Source organism: Pseudorca crassidens, chromosome 8, assembly GCF_039906515.1.
Source record: "Pseudorca crassidens isolate mPseCra1 chromosome 8, mPseCra1.hap1, whole genome shotgun sequence".
Lineage (NCBI taxonomy): Eukaryota > Metazoa > Chordata > Mammalia > Artiodactyla > Delphinidae > Pseudorca > Pseudorca crassidens.
Window position 1 is genome coordinate 22,346,704 of NC_090303.1, and position 21,019 is coordinate 22,367,722.

General features: G+C 40.8%; 1 protein-coding gene across 1 annotated transcript in view; it reads left to right on the forward strand.

The window, feature by feature from the left end:
* Positions 1 to 8,508: 8,508 nt before the first annotated feature.
* RSBN1L (round spermatid basic protein 1 like) overlaps positions 8,509 to 21,019 on the forward strand; it is a 65,119-nt gene continuing 52,608 nt past the window's right edge. The window contains exon 1 of the mRNA XM_067746039.1: positions 8,509 to 9,130. Coding sequence (XP_067602140.1) covers positions 8,566 to 9,130 — 565 coding nt within the window. The 5' untranslated portion in view covers positions 8,509 to 8,565. The remainder of the gene's footprint in view (positions 9,131 to 21,019) is intronic.

Here is a 21,019-nt window from a genome sequence, read left to right on the forward strand (position 1 = left end):
CAGCAAAATTAACCTGCCAAGAGATGTTACAGATGGTTTCTATTTACTCTGTTTGATCCCTTTTATTCTTTCTGCCTTCTTCCTGCTCTGTGGTGGCTGCTGACTCTCCAACGAAGCCTTTAAGCAGCAGCCATTGCCTCACCTACAATTTTCAACTTGCCCCAAACTTGAGTACATATGCGAACTGGAAAGACTGTGATTGAGCAAGCAGTTAAGTCATATTTGTTGTAAAATATCAGTGGTTAAGAGGTGAGAGTTCAACTCACCTGCATTGTTGAATTAGAAAAATACAGGCTGAAAGTTTCACATCTTGATAGTTAAGGCCCTTTCTTTTCCCCCTTACCCAAGTTCCAGGCCGGAGAGAAAGGGGGAAGGGCAAAGGGGTTAAGTGCCCCCTCCCACCCTGAAAGGAGCTGTCCTGAAAGCCTCACTCAGACTTCCATGACATCACTGCCATCCCTAGGAATGAGGGAGGTTGGGCAGTCTACATTTTTGTTTGTTTGTATTTTTTTACCTAGGCACGTTGCACCTGAATGAAATAAAGTTCAGGTAGTAGGAAGAAGGGGGAAAACAGATACTAGACATCTCTGCCACAGACATACTGAGTTTGAGGTGCTTTTGATATATCTGTGGAAGATGCTGAGTGGTTAGGTCACAAACACAGAGGACCAGCCAGGTTAACAGATATACGCTGGGGAACTGTCACTATAAAAACAATTTACTGACATTATGGGCATTTTTGAGATTGGCCAAGAAAAGGAATAATGTGAGGGAAAAAATGCCCTTAAATTGAAACTTGAGAGTCTCCAGAGGAGGAGCCTATAAAATATTGTGAGAAGGAGCTGATATGATGAGTCTGAAATGTTTTTGAGATACTCAAGTGAACTAATAGTTGCACTTGAATTTGAATGATAATTTTCTCCTGGTGTCCCCACATCCATCCTTTATTTATTAAAAATTTTTATCTTGGATACTATATGGCTAAACAAATGCTATTTGGGTACTTTAACTTTTTCTTGTAACCTGATCTCATAATAATTAATTGCCTTTTAATTAATTAATTAATTTATTTATTTGGCTGCCCCGGGTCTTCGTTGCAGTATGCGAGACCTAGTTCCCTGACCAGGGATCGAACCCGGGCCCTCTGCACTGAGGATGCGGAGTCTTAACCGCTGGACCACCAGGGAAGTCCCGCCTTTTATTTTTTTAACCAGAGTTACTTTAATTATTTCTGTATGCAACACCTCTACTTACAACACAGAGCATATCTCAACTCTGGGACCTCAAATAGGTTGTTTTTTACCTCTTAAATTTAAGAATGATTATAACCAGGGTGAGGGAAAAGATTTACATAATCATCACAGAGCCCAATGTTGGTGGATGCCAGAGAAATTAATGGTGAATCTATGGTTCAGTGGGTTCTTTTGTCATATATGTATACATGGATTCAAACTTGAGAGGGATCTTATCTGTCAGCAGAAAGGGCAAAAATATAATGTTATGCACGTTAATAAGTTTCCTTTTCTATAGTTAATTCCAATCGTTCTTTTAACAGGTTAGGTGTGGATGGATGCAATGCTGGTCAATAGGTTTTTTACTTCAACAGTAAAACAGAAAGTTTTCAGATGAATACAAAGAAACTGGTCCTAGACATTATGTTTTGTTCCAGTTTGATAGAGTTCTTTTTGAAGTTTATTCAGAGTTGCTTAACTCCAAGATTCTGAAGACAGCTATGGAAGAATCAAAATTGACCCTCTTACCCCGTTACTACTCTGTTATCTAAATAGACCTTTCTTCCTACAGGACAAGATTATGTCAGTGTTTTTCTTACAGCCCTGACCATCCCTGTATGAGGGGGACACCCATAAAATCTCATGCGATAAACCTGGCATTGTTTCACTATTCAGATCTGCAGCTAGAGCTATTCTGCTCTTTTGGAAAGGACTTATAGAAATGTTTTCTGAGTTGTATGAATTTTCAATGCATCACTGTACTAATATCAATACATTAAGAAACAGTAAAACTAATAAACTAAGAAACAGTCACTATGACTGAAATGCATATGTAGGTATAACTAGATTCATCAGAAAGCTAAAATTTTGACTTTTTTTTTGGCTGTACCATGTGGCATGTGGGATCTTAGTTACCTGACCAGGGATTGAACCCGCACCCCGTGCAGTGCAGGCATGGGGTCTTAACCACTGGACTGCCAGGGAAGTCCATTGATTTTTTTGTGGATATACTACTGCATCACTATAGAACTATTCTATTAGTTTCTGGTGAAAAACATCTAAATTAGTTAATCAAAATTCAGGCTGAGTCATTAATTGATTTATCCATTCAATAACCATTTGGTGGGTGTCTAATGTATACAAGGCATTTGCTAGATTCCAGAGATACAGTGGTGAGTAAGAGTGAATAAGAAAGATGTGGTCCCTGTCCCCATGGAGCTTACTATTTACTGAGGGAGACAAATGATAAAGAGTAAGGAAATAATTGTAAAATAATTATAAACTGTGATAGGTGCTCTGAAAGAAAGAGAATGCTGTGACCAAGAATAATGAAAAGAGGAAGGCCTGTAATGACATCTGAAAGAAGAGTTAGAGGTGGGAGGGAAGAAGTGTTCCAGGCAGGGAACTAGCCTGGGCCAAGGGTCTTAGGCAGGACTGGGCATGATCAAGGAACAGAGAGAAAGCCATGTGACTGATGCAGCAGGAGCAAAGGGGAGTGTGGAAGAGATGTTCTTTCCATTTTTCCACATGATATAAAGGTAGAAATCAAAGGTAGAAATCAAAATCCTAGAGCAAGAGTCAGCAAACTATATATTGCAGTCCAAATCTAGCCTGCCTATTTTTATAGTTTTACTGGAACACAGCCATGCCCACTCATTAATACATTGTCTATGGCTGCTTTTGTGCTACAAGCAGTAGTTGCTAGAGAGACATGTGGTCTGCAAAGCCTAAAATATTTACTATCTGGCTCTTTACAGAACAAGTTTGCTGGCTCCTGTTAAGTGTGGACTAAATTAGAACTGACAACATGAAAGTTGAAAAGATCAGGCTTTCCTAAGGCATAGAACCACCCTTTATAACTGGTCAATGTTGATTCACAAAAGAAAGACACATAAAGATGTGCAGGTCAGTGTGATAGAGTAGGACTTTGAGATTTCCATGCCAGAAGGGTAGAAGGGATGTCTTTAAGGTTAATACAGGGTTTCATAAAGCAGAGGGGGGACTTCCCTGGTGGTGCAGTGGTTAAGAATCCGCCTGCCAGTGCAGGGGACACGGGTTCAAGCCCTGGTCCGGGAAGATCCCACATGCTGCGGAGTAACTAAGCCCCTGCGCCACAACTACTGAGCCCACGCTCTAGGGCCCGCAAGTCACAACTCCTGAGCCCGTGTGCCGCAACTACTGAAGTCTGCGCGCCTAGAGCCCATGCTCTGCAACAAAAGAAGCCACCGCAATGAGAAGCCCACGCACGGCAAGGAAGAGTAGCCCCCGCTAACCGCAACTAGAGAAAGACCGTGTGCAGCAATGCAGACTCGACACAGCCATAAATAAATAAATTAAAAAAAAAAAAAAAGCTCAGGGTGTCAGGAACCTGGACAAGGCCAGAGGATAGTATACTGCAGAGCAAAAATCAGTTAGGCTCAGGAATACTGGAGGACATTATACACAGAGAAAACCAGATTCTAGGAGGACAGCTCTAAACACTGCTAACACACATTTATCGTGGCTACGAGTTCACATATATTTGCTTAGTATCTGTCTATTCTAGCAATTGACAAAGGAAGGGCCCTGAGTTAACAAACAAACAAAACTCTCAAAGGCTACCTTATCCGAAGTTAAGTCCCTTTTTTCTAGATCAGAAGTCAGACTGGGTTACGTGACCCACAGATATGTTGTGTCTGGCTTGCACAGGTTCTTAGGAAACCTCACATTAAAAAAATCTAGATATTTAGCAAGTAGGCCTGCTTCATTTCCATATAGGAACAATCAGCAATGTACCTTGTAGATAAGGCATATAATTCCCAGTTTCCACAGTCCTCACCACTTCCTATTATATTATAGTCAACCTGCCTTATTATTTTTTTAACCTATCAAGACCATTTGATTGTAACCTCTGATCCTCATCTTACCATAAAGATCAAAACTGCTCTTTATATACTTCTTTTCAACATTTGTTTTCTAACCATGTCCCAGATACTATGCATACAAATATAAATAATGCATCATCCCTGCTCTTACGGAGGCTCTCAGGCTAGAAGCAGAGAACACTGAGTTAAATGCTCCTAGGCAGAATGATGATGGCACAAAGGAACGATCAACTCTGATTTGGCAGGTCAGGAAGCACAGTACTAGGGAGATGCTTGAACCCAATCTTGGAGGGGCAGAATGCACAGAGCGACAAAGAATGCCACTCTTTTGGCAATTACACATAGTTCAGAATAGATGAAACAGAGGAAAGCTGTAGGAGAGTGACAGAGAAAGGAGTGCTGGGGTTATATCAAGAATGGCTTGGGCTCCCCTGGTGGCACAGTGGTTGAGAGTCCGCCTGCCAATGTAGGGGACACGGGTTCGTGCCCCGGTCCAGGAAGATCCCACATGCTGCGGAGCGGCTGGGCCCGTGAGCCATGGCCGCTGAGCCTGTGCGTCCGGAGCCTGTGCTCCACAATGGGAGAGGCCACAACAGTGAGAGGCCCGCGTACCTCAAAAAAAAAAAAAAAGAATGGCTTGTATTTACACTGGAAAGTGTGACTTTTATCCCATATGCCAAAGGGAATTAGTGAAGAGACTGAGGCATAATCAGGTTAATATTTTAGAAATATAATTTTGGAAGCAGCATGGAGGATAGTTTAGAAGATGGAAGACTTACAGTTAGGAAGGGATCACTGACAAAATCCAAGCTGGCTTGAGGCCTGAAGGCAAGAGGCAGCAGTGGGAATGGAGAAGAGAAACTGGCTAGAGACAGTGACTGACTTAACGCAGAGGGTGAGAGAAAAAAAGAAGTCAAAGAAGAGTCCCAGGCTTGTAGCTTGAATGTTAACGTGGATAAAAAATGCAGGCGAATGACACATGGGAGGATGAGAATGGATGATATAAAATCTGAGGTGTAAGTGGCTACAAAAGGGGCAACATACATTTAGCATCTGCATAAGAGTCAGGAATCGGGCAGAAGGTCAAGGCAGGAGAGGAAGACTTGGGAATTGACAGCATTTCTAATAAATCAGAAGACACTGCGATGCGTAATATCACATAGAGGTATTTAGAGTCAGATAAAGAGCAATGACATAACCCTAAGAATCCCCAACTTCCCAATAAAAATTAATTAAAATAGCATATGAGAGAGAGAGAAAAAAAAAGTACAGTCTGTGTCCTCAGAGGGCACCAGGTGTCAGACAAGAAGATGGAGAACCAGGGTACAGGGTAGTATGTTTTCAATAGAGCTGTTAGCTGTTAGAGGAGGAATGAAAAGAGGTGGGAGAGATAATAAGTGAGTAAACAACAACAAGTGAAAAGAAATGAGGACAAGAAGAAAAGGAACCAGCAAGTTAGGAATCTAGTCTTGACAGGGAGAGAAGGCTTCTCCAAGGAAGTGAGGCTTAGCTTGAGCTGAGATCCAAAGGATGTGATGTCTCATAGGTACCTCATGTTCATCAGGTCCAAGATCAAAGAGCATCCCAAACTTGTCACTCTTCCAGTGTCTCCTAGCTCAGTGAATGGTCCCACTGTCCATCAAGTCACGCAGATTAGAAATGTAGGAGGTATTAATGACATCTGCCTCCCTTATGCCCATTATCCAAATCATCACATAAGCATCAGGTAAAGAGAAAAGCAGTTGGGTAGAGGAAACAACATATATAATATTCCTAAATTGTAAGACAGTATGGTGCATTCTGGAAATTGAAGACCTTTTACTTTGAGATAGAAGAGGAAGGGGCTAGATCATGATGGGTTTTGTTGGTCAGTTAAGGATTTTGTTCTTTATCCTAAGAGAAATGGAAGCCTTTGATGGGTCTGAAGCAAGGAAAAGTGACAAGATCAGATTTATCTTTGAAAAGTGCATTCTGGGTAGAATGGTAGGCAGACTGGAGAAAACTGGAGTATAAGAAGACCAGAAAAAAGGCTACTGTTGTCATCCAGGTGAGAGGGGTGGTACTTGGAATAGGGTACCAACAATGGACATGGAGAGAAGTGGATGGTTTTAGTGGTAGTAGAGATTAAGCCAGTAGGAATTGGTGACAGTAGTGGGAATTCTCTCCTAGTTTAACGTTGTTAGGAATGACCTAGTTGTAAGGGAATGGCTGATTACATGGGAGAAAAGACAGATAATTGAGCATGTTTTGTAACAGTACTGCCCTTAGATCTGAGTGAGTACCCTCCTCCTGCTGCAAAGGACAAGGAGTCCATGAGGTCAAGGGGCCATGTCTGTCCCTTGAGCCTGCACTCCTCTTTCAGAGTAGCTAGATCTGAGGGCAGATGGAGCAGCTGATTACACATCACTATTTGCAGGGGGTTCAAGATGTGGACATAGCTTGGACATGCTGGGTGAGGTGGGTGAAGAAGTTGGGAATGGGAAGAGAACAGGGTCAGTCTGAGGACTCCAGAAGTCCAAGAATTCTAAATTTAAACCTGGCTTTCCAGATCATTATTTAAGTAGATTTGCCAAGGTAGGAGAGTAGAATATATTTTTAATAATAGTTTGTTATCTTGATTTATAACTTAAATATTTAGACACACGGTCTGTGAACCTCCATAACCACACTCTTGCTCAGGCTCTATAAATTTAGGGTCTGCCTTGATAAGAGTGTATAAAAGAATATAGTGCAATTAGTAACGAATTCAGGTGAGAGTCCACTTTAGCTGGGCCCTTAAGAAGTCAGATTTTCCAGACTTCTGCAGGGAAGATAAGGGTATAAATGGTGCAAATTTACAGGCACTATATTATGTATATAAGAGACACTCTCATATCTGGAGGGCCAACAATTAAGCAGTTATTTTAATTGTAATAATTTCAGTGTGATTTTGAAAAGCTTCTTAAATACAGCCGAAGTTTAGGGCGCAGAAGGGATCTTAGTAATCATGTAATCAAATATACTCACTTAATAAATGAAACAGAAGTTCAGACAGATAAAGAACACCCTGACTGAGGTCACAAAGCTAGTCAGTAGCAGATGATTTCCAGCTCCATAATCTCTGTCCACACTTTTCAGTAAGACATCTACTGTCAGTCAATTCCAACTACACAGCTTACACTTGCTTTCATTGCTATGCATTAAAGTACAGTGAATAGTTTTCATTACTTTAAAAATTTGATGCACCTCAAAAAAAGTCTATAAACCAATATTAAATTTTGACTCCAAAATATTATTAAAACCAATCCCCTTTACCCCTCAAAAGTGAAAACAAAATAAAGAATTCCAACTTCATGAGGTCACGAGAACTGGTAATTCTGGAAAGTTACTTTTAATTGTTTTCCACAAAGTTACAGGCAGCTTAGGGCACCTTTTGGGACTCAAAATATCCTCTGACTGGTCATCTCCTCATTTGACTACTTTTATTTTTACATCTGTTCCTTTGACTTCTTGGTCTCATGTAAGACCTTAGAGTAAAATTATAATCGTACTCTTCACTTGGTTGCAATTACTGTAACCCATCTTCTCAAATTGCTTATCTTCTAAGGTACAATTCACAGCACGCGCTTACAAAACATCTAACACTCAGACTGCTAACTAAACGCTAAAATACACACTTAAAAAAAAAAAACTTGCTTTTCAAACATCTATAAATATCGCTAGTGAATTTTTCTTAGCGAATCTGAGTTATAATAATGATAATAAAATTAAAAGCTTTAACGGTCTAATCACAAGCGCTTGAAAAAAAAAATTCTCCAGGAGAGTCTTACCTTCAAGCTCGGTAGTAATCCGAAAGTTCTAGGTGTGCAGAAGTTACCTCCCTCAAAGCATTAGAGATGACGATCTTAGCAAAAGAGTAACAACACATCTTTTCAGGACACCAAGTGACTTTTAGCTCCTCCCATCAATCGACTACTGCCTAACAGAAGGAAGGATTTAATTTCCGGCAAAATTTTCTCCTCGGAGCTGAGAATCTGCGAAATTCGGCTTTCTGAGCGGGAAAAGGCAGGGGAGGGACCAAAAGGACCCCCCCAGAGAAAAAGGAAGGGACAGTGGTATAAGACAAAGTCGACGAGGCAGAGACGAGCGCGGGGCCGGGGCAGACTTTGGGGTCTGGAGTTGGGGTTCTCTCAGACACTCACTGGGCACCCGCGTTCACGCTGACGACAACTGGACGACCCTCCCCTCACAGCTTGCTCCGCCATTAGCCGCGCCCCGCGGCCCTGTGACCTCCAAAACTGGTACGCTTGGCGATTCCCCCCACAACTTCGGCTCCAGACTCGCGCTTTTGATTGGTTCTTAAGATATCCCTCAGCGTGGCTCGCCCAATGGAGGGCCCGGCCGCTCCGCCCCTTCCCTGCCCCCTGAGGAGAGCCCGCCCCTGCCCCGCGCCTGGGAGCGGAGGAGAGTAAATACAACAGGAGCGCAAAATGGCGGAACCGCCGAGCCAAGTGCACTGCGCCCCGGCCGCCGTCTCGGAGAAAGAACCGTTTTCCAAGCTGCAGCCCCCCTCCCGGGACCCGCCGGGTCCTCTGTCTGCCAAGAAGATCCGGACTGAGGAGAAGAAGACGCCGCGGAGACTGAACGGAGAAGGAGGCAGCGGCGGCAACAGCAGGCAGCTGCAGTCTTCCGCGGCACCTTCGCCTCAGAGCTATGGCAGCCCTGGGTCTTGGAGCTTCGCCGCTCTGTCTGCTGCCCCCTCCCCGTCCTCTGCTCGGAGCAATTTCTCTTTCTCCGCTGGCACGGCCGTCCCCTCCTCAGCCTCTGCTTCCTCGTCCCAGCCGGTGCCGCGCAAACTGCTGGTCCCTCCTACGCTGCTGCACGCTCAGCCTCACCATCTCCTGCTGCCGGCCGCCGCCTCCTCAGCCAACGCCAAGCCGCGCAGACCCAAGGAGAAGCGAGAGAAGGAAAGGAGGAGGCACGGCCTCGGCGGGGCAGGCGAGGCAGGCGGGGCAGCCCGCGAGGAGAATGGGGAGATGAAGCCGCTGCCGAGAGGTGGGTGCCGGCGCCGGGTGGGGGGAAGGGAGGGCGCCCCGGGTCCTCGCCACCCGCTCGCGCCCGCGGGGCCCAGGCAGGGGGAGCGCGGGGGCCGCTTGCGCCAGCCTGGAGGGGGCGGGAGGCGTCCGGTTCTCCCTCGGAGATTTTGCGGTCCCCATGGGGACAGGAAATGGAGCCTGTAATTTCGGTAGCATCGAGGGGGATGGCTGAAATCTATTTTCTGTATCGTTTCTGCCTCGATAATGCGCGGCAGGATTTGTAGAATTCGATGTAGAGGACCCGCCTAGGTGTGTTTCGCTACAGAGGGAGATGGGAGGGAATGGGATCGCAAAGGGTTTGGTCCTGTAGAAGATGCTTGATTATTAGACCGTTTAGACGTGATCACGGAATTTGTATTTGTGACACAGGCTCCAACGCCAGAAAATCCTGTCAAAAAGAGGGGTGTGGAGCGCATTGGCGTCAGCTGGAAGCTACCAGAGGCCTGAGCTTTTCATCCCTATTAGGGAAATGAGGTAGTGTGCAGGGCCCGAAGTGTGCTGTTTCATAAGGTACCCTCCCTCCACCCTCCTCTCCGCTCCGTATTCTTAAGTGTTGTGAGTGGTCCTGTTTGAAATACCACCCTTCAGAAAGAATTTTCAGCCATATTCTTTTTTTCCTGCAGCAAATGATAAAATCCAGGAGCATTGACGTTTTTTGGCCAGACCAAGTACTTGCTGCAAAATGTTTTAGCATCAGAGAAAGGCAAATTCTTAAGCGTTCTTTTCAGACACGACTGCGCGGTTTTCTTTTAAAAAGTAGGCTAGTCATATAATTTTCAGGAAGTATTTCTATAAAATAGATGGTCCTACCTATTTAGATGTTTGATACACAGTTTTGACAGTGGTACAACGTGGAGACTGGTTGAAAATTAGATCTTTATGTGATCAAAAGCTTAAAGCACGTAGTGATCTTTATTATAAATGTACATTGATACACAGTATCGTGAAAGTATTTTTGTTTGTTTTAGGAAAAATGAAATGTCAAGCAGTTTTAGCGTTGCTGATCTAATGGTAGCTTAGATCATGAAAAATTCTCTGTTTGAATTAGAAAGGTATATTTTCGCAATTTTTAAAAATGTTGTGCACGAGTATGTAGCAACAGTGTTACTTTTTTGATATTTTGCCTGTAGCAAAGCTTTGACGTCTAAGCATAGGCATCAGGTACTCTGGCACAAGGTAAAGGATCCCTCAGCTTTGGAGAGTGTTGTTTCCAGGAAAGTGGTTTTGAGGATGGAATTTATACGACTTTTAGGCTGGGATTTTAGGTGATTAGTATTTTAAAGCAATTTTGTTTTAATAATTACATTTAAAATTTGAAGGTGCCTGGAAGTCAGCATTTGCAGCTCAATATCAGTCTTATTTGTGATGTGTAAACAGTGTATTTGCTCTTCTAAGTTCTTTGAATGAGAACGTGAATATGGGTATAACATTGTCGATGTATTGGAATGGCTGAAAATAAATAAGTAAGCATTCTTTAACAATTCTCTGGAGCACATAAATTGCTTTTAAAGTGAAATGACTGTTAAAGAGAAAGTTTTCTAGTCTTTTAAATTACATTTAGAATCCTCCTTTTGAAGGCTACAGCTTACATTATTAAGCCTGAATATAAGCAATGATAGCTTTTATTCCATGATTTATGTAGGTTTTTTGAGTAGTGACTAGATAGTAACACTATGGTAAGATTTTCTTTTCTTTCTTTCTTTTTTTTGATGGAAATGCTGCTATTTTATAGAGGAATAACTAAAAATCAATGAGAAGGATTGCTTTTCAGTGTCTTGGTGATACATTTAATGGTGAAAATCTTTACCTCTTAATTTGGGAAGTACTCATATCCTTCTGAAATTCAGATTTAACTGAATTGAGGTTCTGTTTTACTCAACTAAGAAATTTTTTAAGCAACAGAAGTATTAAAATAACAAAATTATATACATGCATTAATATAGATATAATTGCAAATATAAAAGTCCTAATTTGCAATACATTTCTCATTTTTCTGCGTTTTTTGTGAAAGTCTTAGTGAATGGATGACCACGTGTCTGTAGTTTTAAGTATATATCTCTTTTTGGTATAGCTCTAAGTTGGATAGTTGATAGGATAGCACATAGGATAGTTCAGTGACTCCCACAATTATCCCATAGATCATTGATTAACCAATCTTGATCAGAACTGGAAATTAGTTATAAAGACACCAAAGCAAGGAAAATAAATCCTTCTCTCAAAAAACAAACAAAACCCCCCAAACCATCCAAAAGATGCAGCCCCCAAACTCCATTAAGCAATTAAACTCCTGTATTTATTTGTAGTAGTTTTTTTTAAAGTCTTTAGTCAGAACTGCTAAATTTTTACATTGACTACCATTCTAACAAAAGTTATTTGGATTAAATGAAAGTGTGTGTATGAAAGGCAGGGCATTTAGTAAATGTTGAGTCAGAAGCATGATGATTTTTTTTTTAACCCCATAGTAAATAAAAGATGGGTCAATCCAGATAGAGGAAGGATCGTTGACAGTAGATCTGAAAGTTAAGAGTGATGAACAGGAAGGTTATAAAAGCATACCAGTTTATGTCCATTTAGCATAAGGGTTGATGCCTTACAGACCTAAAACCTCTGAGGCCATCTAGTCATAGTACTGTAGCCACAGCCTGAGTCATCAAGTAAAAGTTAAATTTATTTCTTATAAAAAGAAAAGTACAAAACATTTTAGATTTTTTAAAATTAGTTTTATTTTTTATTTTATTTTTAAAATTTATTTATTTATTTTTGTCTGCGTTGGGTCTTCATTGTTGCCCACGGGCTCTCTCCAGTTGCGCCAGCGGGGGCTACTCCTCGCTGCTGTGCGCAGGCCTCTTATTATGGTGGCCTCTCTTGTTGCAGAGCACAGGCTCCAGGCGCCTGGGCTTAAGCCCTTGTGGCTCATGGGCTCTAGAGCACAGGCTCAGCAGCTGTGGTGCACGGGCTCAGTTGCTCCACGGCATGTGGGATCCTCCCGGACCAGGGCTCGAACCCGTGTCCCCTGCATTGGCAGACGGACTCCCAACGAGTGAGCCACCGGGGAAGTCCTAGATTTTTAAAACTATGAAATAAAAATTTTGGTGTATAAAGAGGTAAACTACTAAAGAGTTCGCAGCCCATTTTCCTGTAAGATTAAATAAATTATTAACTGGTAAATGTGGAAGGTAAAAGTGAACATGTGCTGAAGGTGTCCAACATTTAGAATTACAACAAACAGGGACTTGTGTGGCGGTCCAGTGGGTAAGATTCCGTGTTCCCAGTTCAGGGGGCCCAGGTTCGATCCCTGGTTGGGGAGCTAGGTCCCACATGCATGCTGCAACTAAGAAGTCCACATGCTGCAACTAGAAGATCCTGTATGCTGCAGTAAGAAGATCCTGTATGCTGCAACTGAGGATGCCACATGCTGCAACGAAGACCCCGTGTGCCACAACTGAGACCAGGCATAGCCAAAATAAATATATACATAAATATTAAAAAAAAGAATTATAGCAAACAATAGAACAAACATATTACTAGATAATAAGCTGCCTTAACTGATTCCAGTAACCAGTAAAACTTGTATAGATCTTCTAATTTTTGTTAGAATTTTTGCTTTGCATTTATTACCTTATTTCCTTAAAATGACCCTGTGAAGTAGCCCAAGACAAAACCAGTGCATTTCACTAAATTTTTGCCTTGAAAGTGTAGTTACAGAATTTAATGAAAATAGAGGCTTTCCTTAGAATTGAATAATTTGAGGTATGTAATTATCAATGATTTTAAAGGGATAGATGTTAAAAGGTTTTTCAAACTAGGCTTTTCCTCCATCTTTCTAATACTGTTATTCTGCAATTTCAGGTTAAATTCACGTTGAGAGTTTTCATCATTCCAACCAAATATTTGTCACTGCTGAGATAGTAGTTTACTATGATTTAGTTTTCCCGTGTAACCTTTTGCTTTTCATGCCTTGTTTTTTCATTTGCTTAGTTTTGTCTTTCTGTATCCTCCAGCAGCTTGGTAAAATGCTTCTCAGTACAATTTTCCACATGGTCAAATCTGTCACATAAACTTACCACTTCCACTTATTCCTGTAGTCATCCCTTCTGTAGCTGTCCTTCCTGCTTTATTCTGGATTGTTTTCTGTTTAGGCCTGCTGCAAAGCTGTTATCTTGGGACATTCTGGGAATTTTTTTCACTTTTGTTGAGTCCCTTTTTTCCTGGATCCCATGCCTTCCTTTTAGTTTATTCCTTCTTTTTGGTTTCTCTACTATTACCGTGAAAGAGTGCATGAGATATTTTGGGGGGGGTTCGTTTTTACCCTCACACTTGACTGTTGTGCTGTTGAGTCACACTTGACTGTTGGAAATCATTTTTCCTTAAAAGTTTGGAGGTGTTCCTTTATTGCTTGGCTTCCAATGTTGATGCTGAGAAATTTGATCTCCAAAAAACTGTCTTCTGTCCTATCTGGGAGAGTTCAACCCTTTCACTGAATTTTAAAATTTCAGGTATCTTTAAAAAAAAAATGTTTTATGAGCTCTTCTCTATTTCTGTATTATAGCATCTTGTTTCTTTTTCATGGGTACAGCATCTTCTGTTATCTCTTCAAGGATATTAATTACAGTTTCTTTGACATTTTCTTCCATGCCTTGCATTGTTTTTGGTTCTTCTTTTTTCTGTTTGTTTTGGTCTCTTTTTTTTGTTGTTGAAGGCTTTCTTCAGATCTGTGTGATCCTCAGCAGTTCCTTCATATTCAAGAGAATGTTGCAAAACTAATTGAAAGCTCACTGGGCATGCATGAGCATAGCTTAGTGACTAATGAACTCCCTTGTTTTTATCTTTATTTTTTCTTCTCTAGGTGGTGGGTAAGAAGGCTTTCAGTTTCTTCAAATAATGGTCCTTCATTTTTCTGTCCGTCTGCATAAGTGGAATAATGGAGCGAGGAGAGGATTGGCAGAAGTAATGAGTGTTGATGGCAGAGTTCTAGTGCTGGGTGGAGGAAGAAAGCTACTACAGGTCTCACCAGTTTCTAAATTTTCACTTAGTCTCCTTGTATTCATACCAGCACTCGCTTCTCCCTTTTTCTGTGTGTGTCGCCCCTGAGGCTGGAGCCACCGTGTGATTCAGTTTTGCTGAACACCTCTCATTCCCTTAGGAGTGTGGGGGTGGGAGCGTGGGCGGGGGGTGCAGCAGTGTGGTTCTGTCATCTTGCCTTTCCCAGCACCTCCCATTTCTAAGCCCTTCTGGGGTGCTGCAGAGTAAACAGGGTTCTTTGTCATTATTTCTTTCTATAGGGACTTACCTTAACCTTCTTCCATTTATGCCAGGTCATTTACCATTCCACCGTCAACGTTCTGTCTTTATAAATTATATCTCAGGTTACAGTTACAGTATCTCCTAGTTACATTAAAGGTGGAATTTATGTTTCTAGTTCTTTTTTTCCCTATTGTTGTGGTATGTTTTTCAAGAAGAGATCTTAAATTTTAGCCTTATTTTGATTTGTTCCTATTTGTGGGACACTGGTGAAATCACTTAATCTTTTCGAGCTCATACTCATCTGTTATTATCGGTGTCCACAGCATGGTTGTTAGAATTACATGAGCCTGGTATATGGTAGGCATTTGTAGGGATATTAGTTCCTAACCATTCTTTCCTGTATAACACATTGGACACGTTTAGTTTCACTGAATTCATGGGTATGTATAACCTGTATAGTTTTCCCATTGGTATCCTGGTTTCTGAGAATTTTTGGTATTAGTATGAACCATACTAACTTGCTGAAAGAAGTTTATATGTCAGAGGTTTCCAGTTATTATAGTAAATGTCATTAATTTTTCACCATCCTCAAATGAATTAAAGTTTCAAATTACAGATAAACTACTTAAAATAGGATATTGAAAAGATAATGATATTTTTTCAGTTAGAGTAAAAAGAATTCTGATGAAATAATTGTGGCTTATATAAAATCTTTGTGTGTGTGTGATTAAGGAGAATTAATAATAAATGTACACTCTTACCAACTAAACTAATTTTTTATCACTTTAAACATTTTTATTTCTGAAGGTACATTAAACTTTGTACATTTTTTTTGAATTTTAGATTTAAAATATTTAACTTTTTTTTGAAAATATTTAACTTTTTATCATGAAAAAAATTTAATTAATACAAAAGAAACCAGAACAGTATACTTTTGGTTTTCTCCTTTGAGGATAATGAAAATGTCAGAATTAGTAAATTCTGTCAAGCTTTTTTGAGATGGGCCACAAGCTGATGCAGTGAGTACTTAGGTGCAGTTTGTGCTAGAATATAAGCTTCTTGAGGACAGAAACAACAAAAATAAGAACAAGGGTTAACATTTATAGAACTATATACTCAGCACTTTATATAAATTTTTATTTAATTTTCACAACTTCTTTAAAGTTTAGTTAGATAGTAGACTTTTGCAAGTGCTTTATGGAAGCTCAGAATAATTTAAATGACTTGCTGAAGGATATGAAATAAGTAGTAAATCTAGGTTTCAGATCTTTAGATAGTTTGACCTCAGAGCTCTCTCTCTAAACTACTGTGCAAACCATGTTAATATTTTTAAAACTCCTTCATCCAGAATTGTACCTTGCATTGTGAGATAGTTTGCCAAGTAAATGAACTGAGCTTTGATGGAAAATTAGGACTTATGTAAATGGAGATGATGGAGACAGGCTTGTTACGCAGGAGGGATGGTGTGAGCAAGATTGTAGAGACAGGAGTGTGTCTGGCATGTTCAGTGGTCTGTGAGAAGAACCATTTGGCTGGGATTGATGATTTTGTACAAAGTTGTGAGATAGGACTGCATGGCAGTTGAAAGTCTGCCATAATCTGCTTTCTGTTTGTCTGGATAAGGAGTTCAGACTTCATTCTGTGGGCAACAGCAAGGCACAGTTTTTTAGTAGGGCGATAATATATTCAAACTGGTATTTTAGGAATATTACTTTAGTAGCATTGTTTAGGAGAGATTGGCTGAGAAAATTGTAGAGTCAGGGGTATTGGAGACTACTGTAGTAGTGAAATGACGTGATTTTAGTGGTGAAATGATTGGTGCTCCTGGACATGAAAAGGAAGATTTTAAGAGGGATTATATGATAGGGCATCATGGTTTTCAAATATATAGCAAGAAAGGAGAATTTACATGTTATTTTATGCTTTCAGATGGAGAGAATAAGCATTTTTTGTAAAAATGTGGGTATGCCTGTAAGAGAACTGGTTCAAAAAGATGGATGTGAGTTTGAGATGGAGGAAAGTACCTTATTAAAGTTCTGTTATCAGATGCATGTCAAATTAGTAGTGAGTCCAAGGGTGAGGTTTAAAAATGTTGCTCTGTGTGTAGGAGATTCTGTTCAGTTAACATGTGTGCTTCAGTGTGTGTATGTGGAGGGCTTTTTCTGTGAGGAGCAAATAATCTCAGATCATTAATTCTTAGGTAACCAGCTGTTCACAGTCTTCAAAAGGTCTCTAAAAACCCCAAGATTAGGCATGGTCCCTTAACCTTCACTCCACTCAACAGTTTGACAGTTTACATTCCATTTGTCCTTCCCCTTTTAGCATCCCCTGCCATTTTCCTTATCTCTGCTGCAGCTATTTTAGCATTTGGTTTAGTTTGGGGCCCTTTTACAGTAGTAGACTCTCTGGCTTTGCTAATGACCCTGTTAGTTTTCTTATGTCTATTGTTAGCACTCCTCAAATCTTAGCTTAGTCCAGAGGTTTAGATCTGTGTATTCAGTTGCCTCCTTGACATGACCACTATTAGGTGGTCCATAGAACTGTAAGAGTAATATGTTCACAACTCATTGTCTCCCTTACCCAAATTTGTCTTTCTATGTATGCTCCTTACCTCAGTGCTCAAGTTTGAATACTGAATTCTCCACTTTAACTTTATCACACCTGTAGCCAGATCTTTTCGCTTCTAGCCACTGTCTTTCCCATCTATCTACTTTTATGCCTTCCTTTCTTTTAGTATTAGTTGAAAGCTAATTATCTCTAGCCTAATTATCTCTAACCTCAGTTATTGTATAACTGCTTCCTTATTGGGCTCTCTACTTCACATCTATGATCTTTCATTTCATTTTTCATTCTACAGCCTAAGTGATAACTAGAGATCTAAATGCCTATTTGATGTCACTTTTCTGTTTATGAGATGATGTTCAAATTCCTTAAAATGTCCCCTAAGGTTCTGGATGATCATATCCTCGTTTAGCTCTTCAGCTTCTCCTCAGTGCTCCTTGCTGCCTAGAACTTTCTGCATCCATTATCCTTCCATCTCTAGTTCCACACTTCTACTCCACTGAACTTACTCATCTTTTAGGACTGAACTTGAAAGGGAGGCCTTTGCTACTCCCTGGACTAGATTAGGTCTCCTTGCTGTCTCTTCCCATATCACTTTGCCATATCCTGACTTTCTTCACTTCATTTTTTTTTAAAATTTTTATTGGGGTATAGTTGATTTACAATGTTGTGTTAGTTTCAAGTGTACAGCAAAGCAAATCTATTATATATATATCCACTCTTTTTTAGATTTTTTTCCATATATGCCATTACAGACAATTGAGTAGAGTTCCCTGTACTATACAGTAGGTCCTCATTAGTTATCTATTTTATATATACTAGTGTGTATATGTCAGTCCCAATCTTCCAATTTATCCCCCCCACTTACCTCCTGGTAACCGTAAGTTTATTTTCTACATCTGTAACTCTGTTTCTGTTTTGTAGATAAGTTCATTTATAGCCTTTTTTAGATTCCACATATAAGCAATATCATATGATATCTGTCTCTGACTTCCTTCACTTAGTATGATGATCTCTAGGTCCATCCATGTTGCTGCAAATGGCATTATTTCATTCTTTTTCATGGCTGAATAATATTCCATTGTATATGTGTACCACATCTTCTTCACCCATTCCTCTGTTGATGGACATTTAGGTTGCTTCCATGTCCTGGCTACTGTAAATAGCACTGCAGAGAACAATGGGGTGCGTGTATCTTTTCGAATTATGGTTTTCTCCAGGTACATGCCCAGGAGTGGGATTGCTGGATCATATGGTAGCTCTATTTTTAGTTTTTTAAGGAACCTCCATATTCTCCATAGTGGCTGTATCAGTTTACATTCCCACCGACAGTGTAGGAGGGTTCTCTTTTCTCCATACCCTCTCCAGCATTTATTATTTGTAGACATTTAAATGATGGCCATTCTGACTGGTGTGAGGTGATACCTCGTTGTAGTTTTGAGTTGCATTTCTCTAATAATTAGTGATGTTGAGCATCTTTTCATGTGCTTTTTAACCACCTGTATGTCGTCTTTGGAGAAATGTCTATTTAGATCCTCTGCCCATTTTTTTTTTTTTTTTTTTTTTTTTTTGGCTGTATGCGGGCCTCTCACTGCTGTGGCCTCCCCTGCTGCGGAGCACAGGCCCCAGACGCGCAGGCTCAGCGGCCATGGCTCACGGGCCCAGCCGCTCCGCGGCACGTGGGATCTTCCCGGACCGGGGCACGAACCCGCGTCCCCTGCATCGGCAGGCGGACTCCCAACAACTGCGCCACCAGGGAAGCCCCTCTGCCCATTTTTTGATTGGGTTGTTTGTGATATTGAACTGCATGAGCTGTCTGTATGTTTTGGAGATTAATCCCTTGTCGATTGCTTTGTTTGCAAATATTTTCTCCCATTCTGAGGGTTGTCTTTTCATTTTCTTCACTTCATTTTAATCACATGTTTAGTTGTCTTCTTCACCAGACTGTAAGCTCTCTGGAATCTGGGGCTGTGATTATCTTGTTTCAGGTCAGGCCTTCAACTTCTGGGTACTTGATAACTTTGAGAAATGAATAAGTTGCACTACGTTACGGCTGTTTTTGCCTCCTCAGAAGAGATGTCTGATTGTTGTTCAGGAAAATCTTGGCAGGTTATTTCAAATGTGAAAACAGCAGAAGGTGATAATGGGATGAGAAGTTGACCAGCTGCTCACAAACAATGGGCAGATTGTCAGGTGAGCACAAGAGGCAGGTATTAATGGCATGATAACTAGAAAGAAAATGAACTGTGTGGGTAATAATAATTGAATGTTTGACTCATCTTGAATTATCACAATTGCTATTTTATATATTCTAACCTCAAAAAATTAAACTTACTACACATTGTACAAACAGGATATTTTATATTTTTAATCTGAGCTTGTTTACAAAATCTGTAATGCAATTATAAATGAAAACCTTTGCTCTGTTTGGAATTTATTTAGACATAAAATTAGGTAGGAATCATAATTAATTTTGTTCCAGTAATTAGTTGTTGTTTTTTTCTTTTTTTGCGGTACGCGGGCCTCTCACTGTTGTGGCCTCTCCCGTTGCGGACCACAGGCTCCCGACGCGCAGGCTCAGCGGCCGTGGCTCACGGGCCTAGCCGCTCCACGGCATGTGGGATCTTCCCGGACCAGGGCACGAACTCGTGTCCCCTGCATCGGCAGACGGACTCTCAACCACTGCATCGCCAGGGAAGCCCCCAGTAATTAGTTTTTAATACCATTCACTGAATAGTTTTTCCTTTCCACACAGATATAGAATGCCAGCTTTTATCACATACTACTAAAAATCAAAAATTTCCCTCTTTGAAATGCAAATCAAAACTACAATGAGGTACCACCTCACACTGGTCAGAATGGCCGTCATTAAAAAGTTTACAAATAGGGACTTCCCTGGTGGTACAGTGCTTAAAAATCCGCCTGCCAGTGCAGGGCCACGGGTTCGAGCCCTGGTCCGGGAAGATCCCACATGTCGCGGAGCAACTAAGCCTGTGTGCCACAACTACTGAGCCTGCGCTCTAGAGCCTGCAAGCCACAACTACTGAAGCCCGCATGCCTAGAGCCCGTGCTCCGCAATAAGAGAAGCCACCGCAACGAGAAGCCCACGCACTGCAATGAAGAGTAGCCCCTGCTCGCTGCAACTAGAGAAAGTGTGTGCGCAGCAACGAAGACCAAACGCAGCCAAAAACAAACAAACAAACAAATTAATTAATTAATTAATTTTAAAAAGTACGAATAATAAATGCTGGAGAGGGTAAGGAGAAAAGGGAACCCTCCTGCAATGTTGATTTAATTGGGTGCAGCCACCCATGTAAATTGGTGCAGCCACTATGGAAAACAGTGTGGAGGTTCCTTAAAAAAACTAAAAATAGAGATGCTATATACTCCTAGGCATATACCTAGACAAGACTATAATTTGAAAAGACACATGCACCCCTATGTTCATAGAAGCACTGTTTACAATAGCTAAGGCTTGGAAACAACCTAAATGTCCATCAACAGATGCCAGGATAAAGAAGATGTGGTGTATATATACAGTGGAATATTACTGAGCCATTAAAAAAGAATGAAATAATGCCATTTGCAGCAACATGGATGGACCTAGAGATTATATCATAGTAATCAAAGTAAATCAGAAAGAGAAAAAAAAATACCGTATGATATCACTTATATGTGGAATCTAAAATGCAACACAAATGAACATAACAAAATAGAAACAGACTCACAGACATAGAGAACAGACTTATGGTTGCCAAGGGGAAGGGGGGATGAGGGAGGGAAGATTGGGAGTTTGGGATTAGCAGATGCAAGCTATTATATATCGGATGGATAAACAAGGTCTTACTGCATAGCACAGGGAACTATATTCAATATTCTGTGATAAACCATGAGGGGAAAAGATAATGAGAAAGAATATATGTAACTGGGTCCCTTTGCTGTACAGCAGAAATTAACACAATGCTGTAAATCAACTATAGTTCAATAAAATTAAAAAAAAAAGTTCCCTCTTGCCACTTAGTGCTCTCCCACTACTTCCATT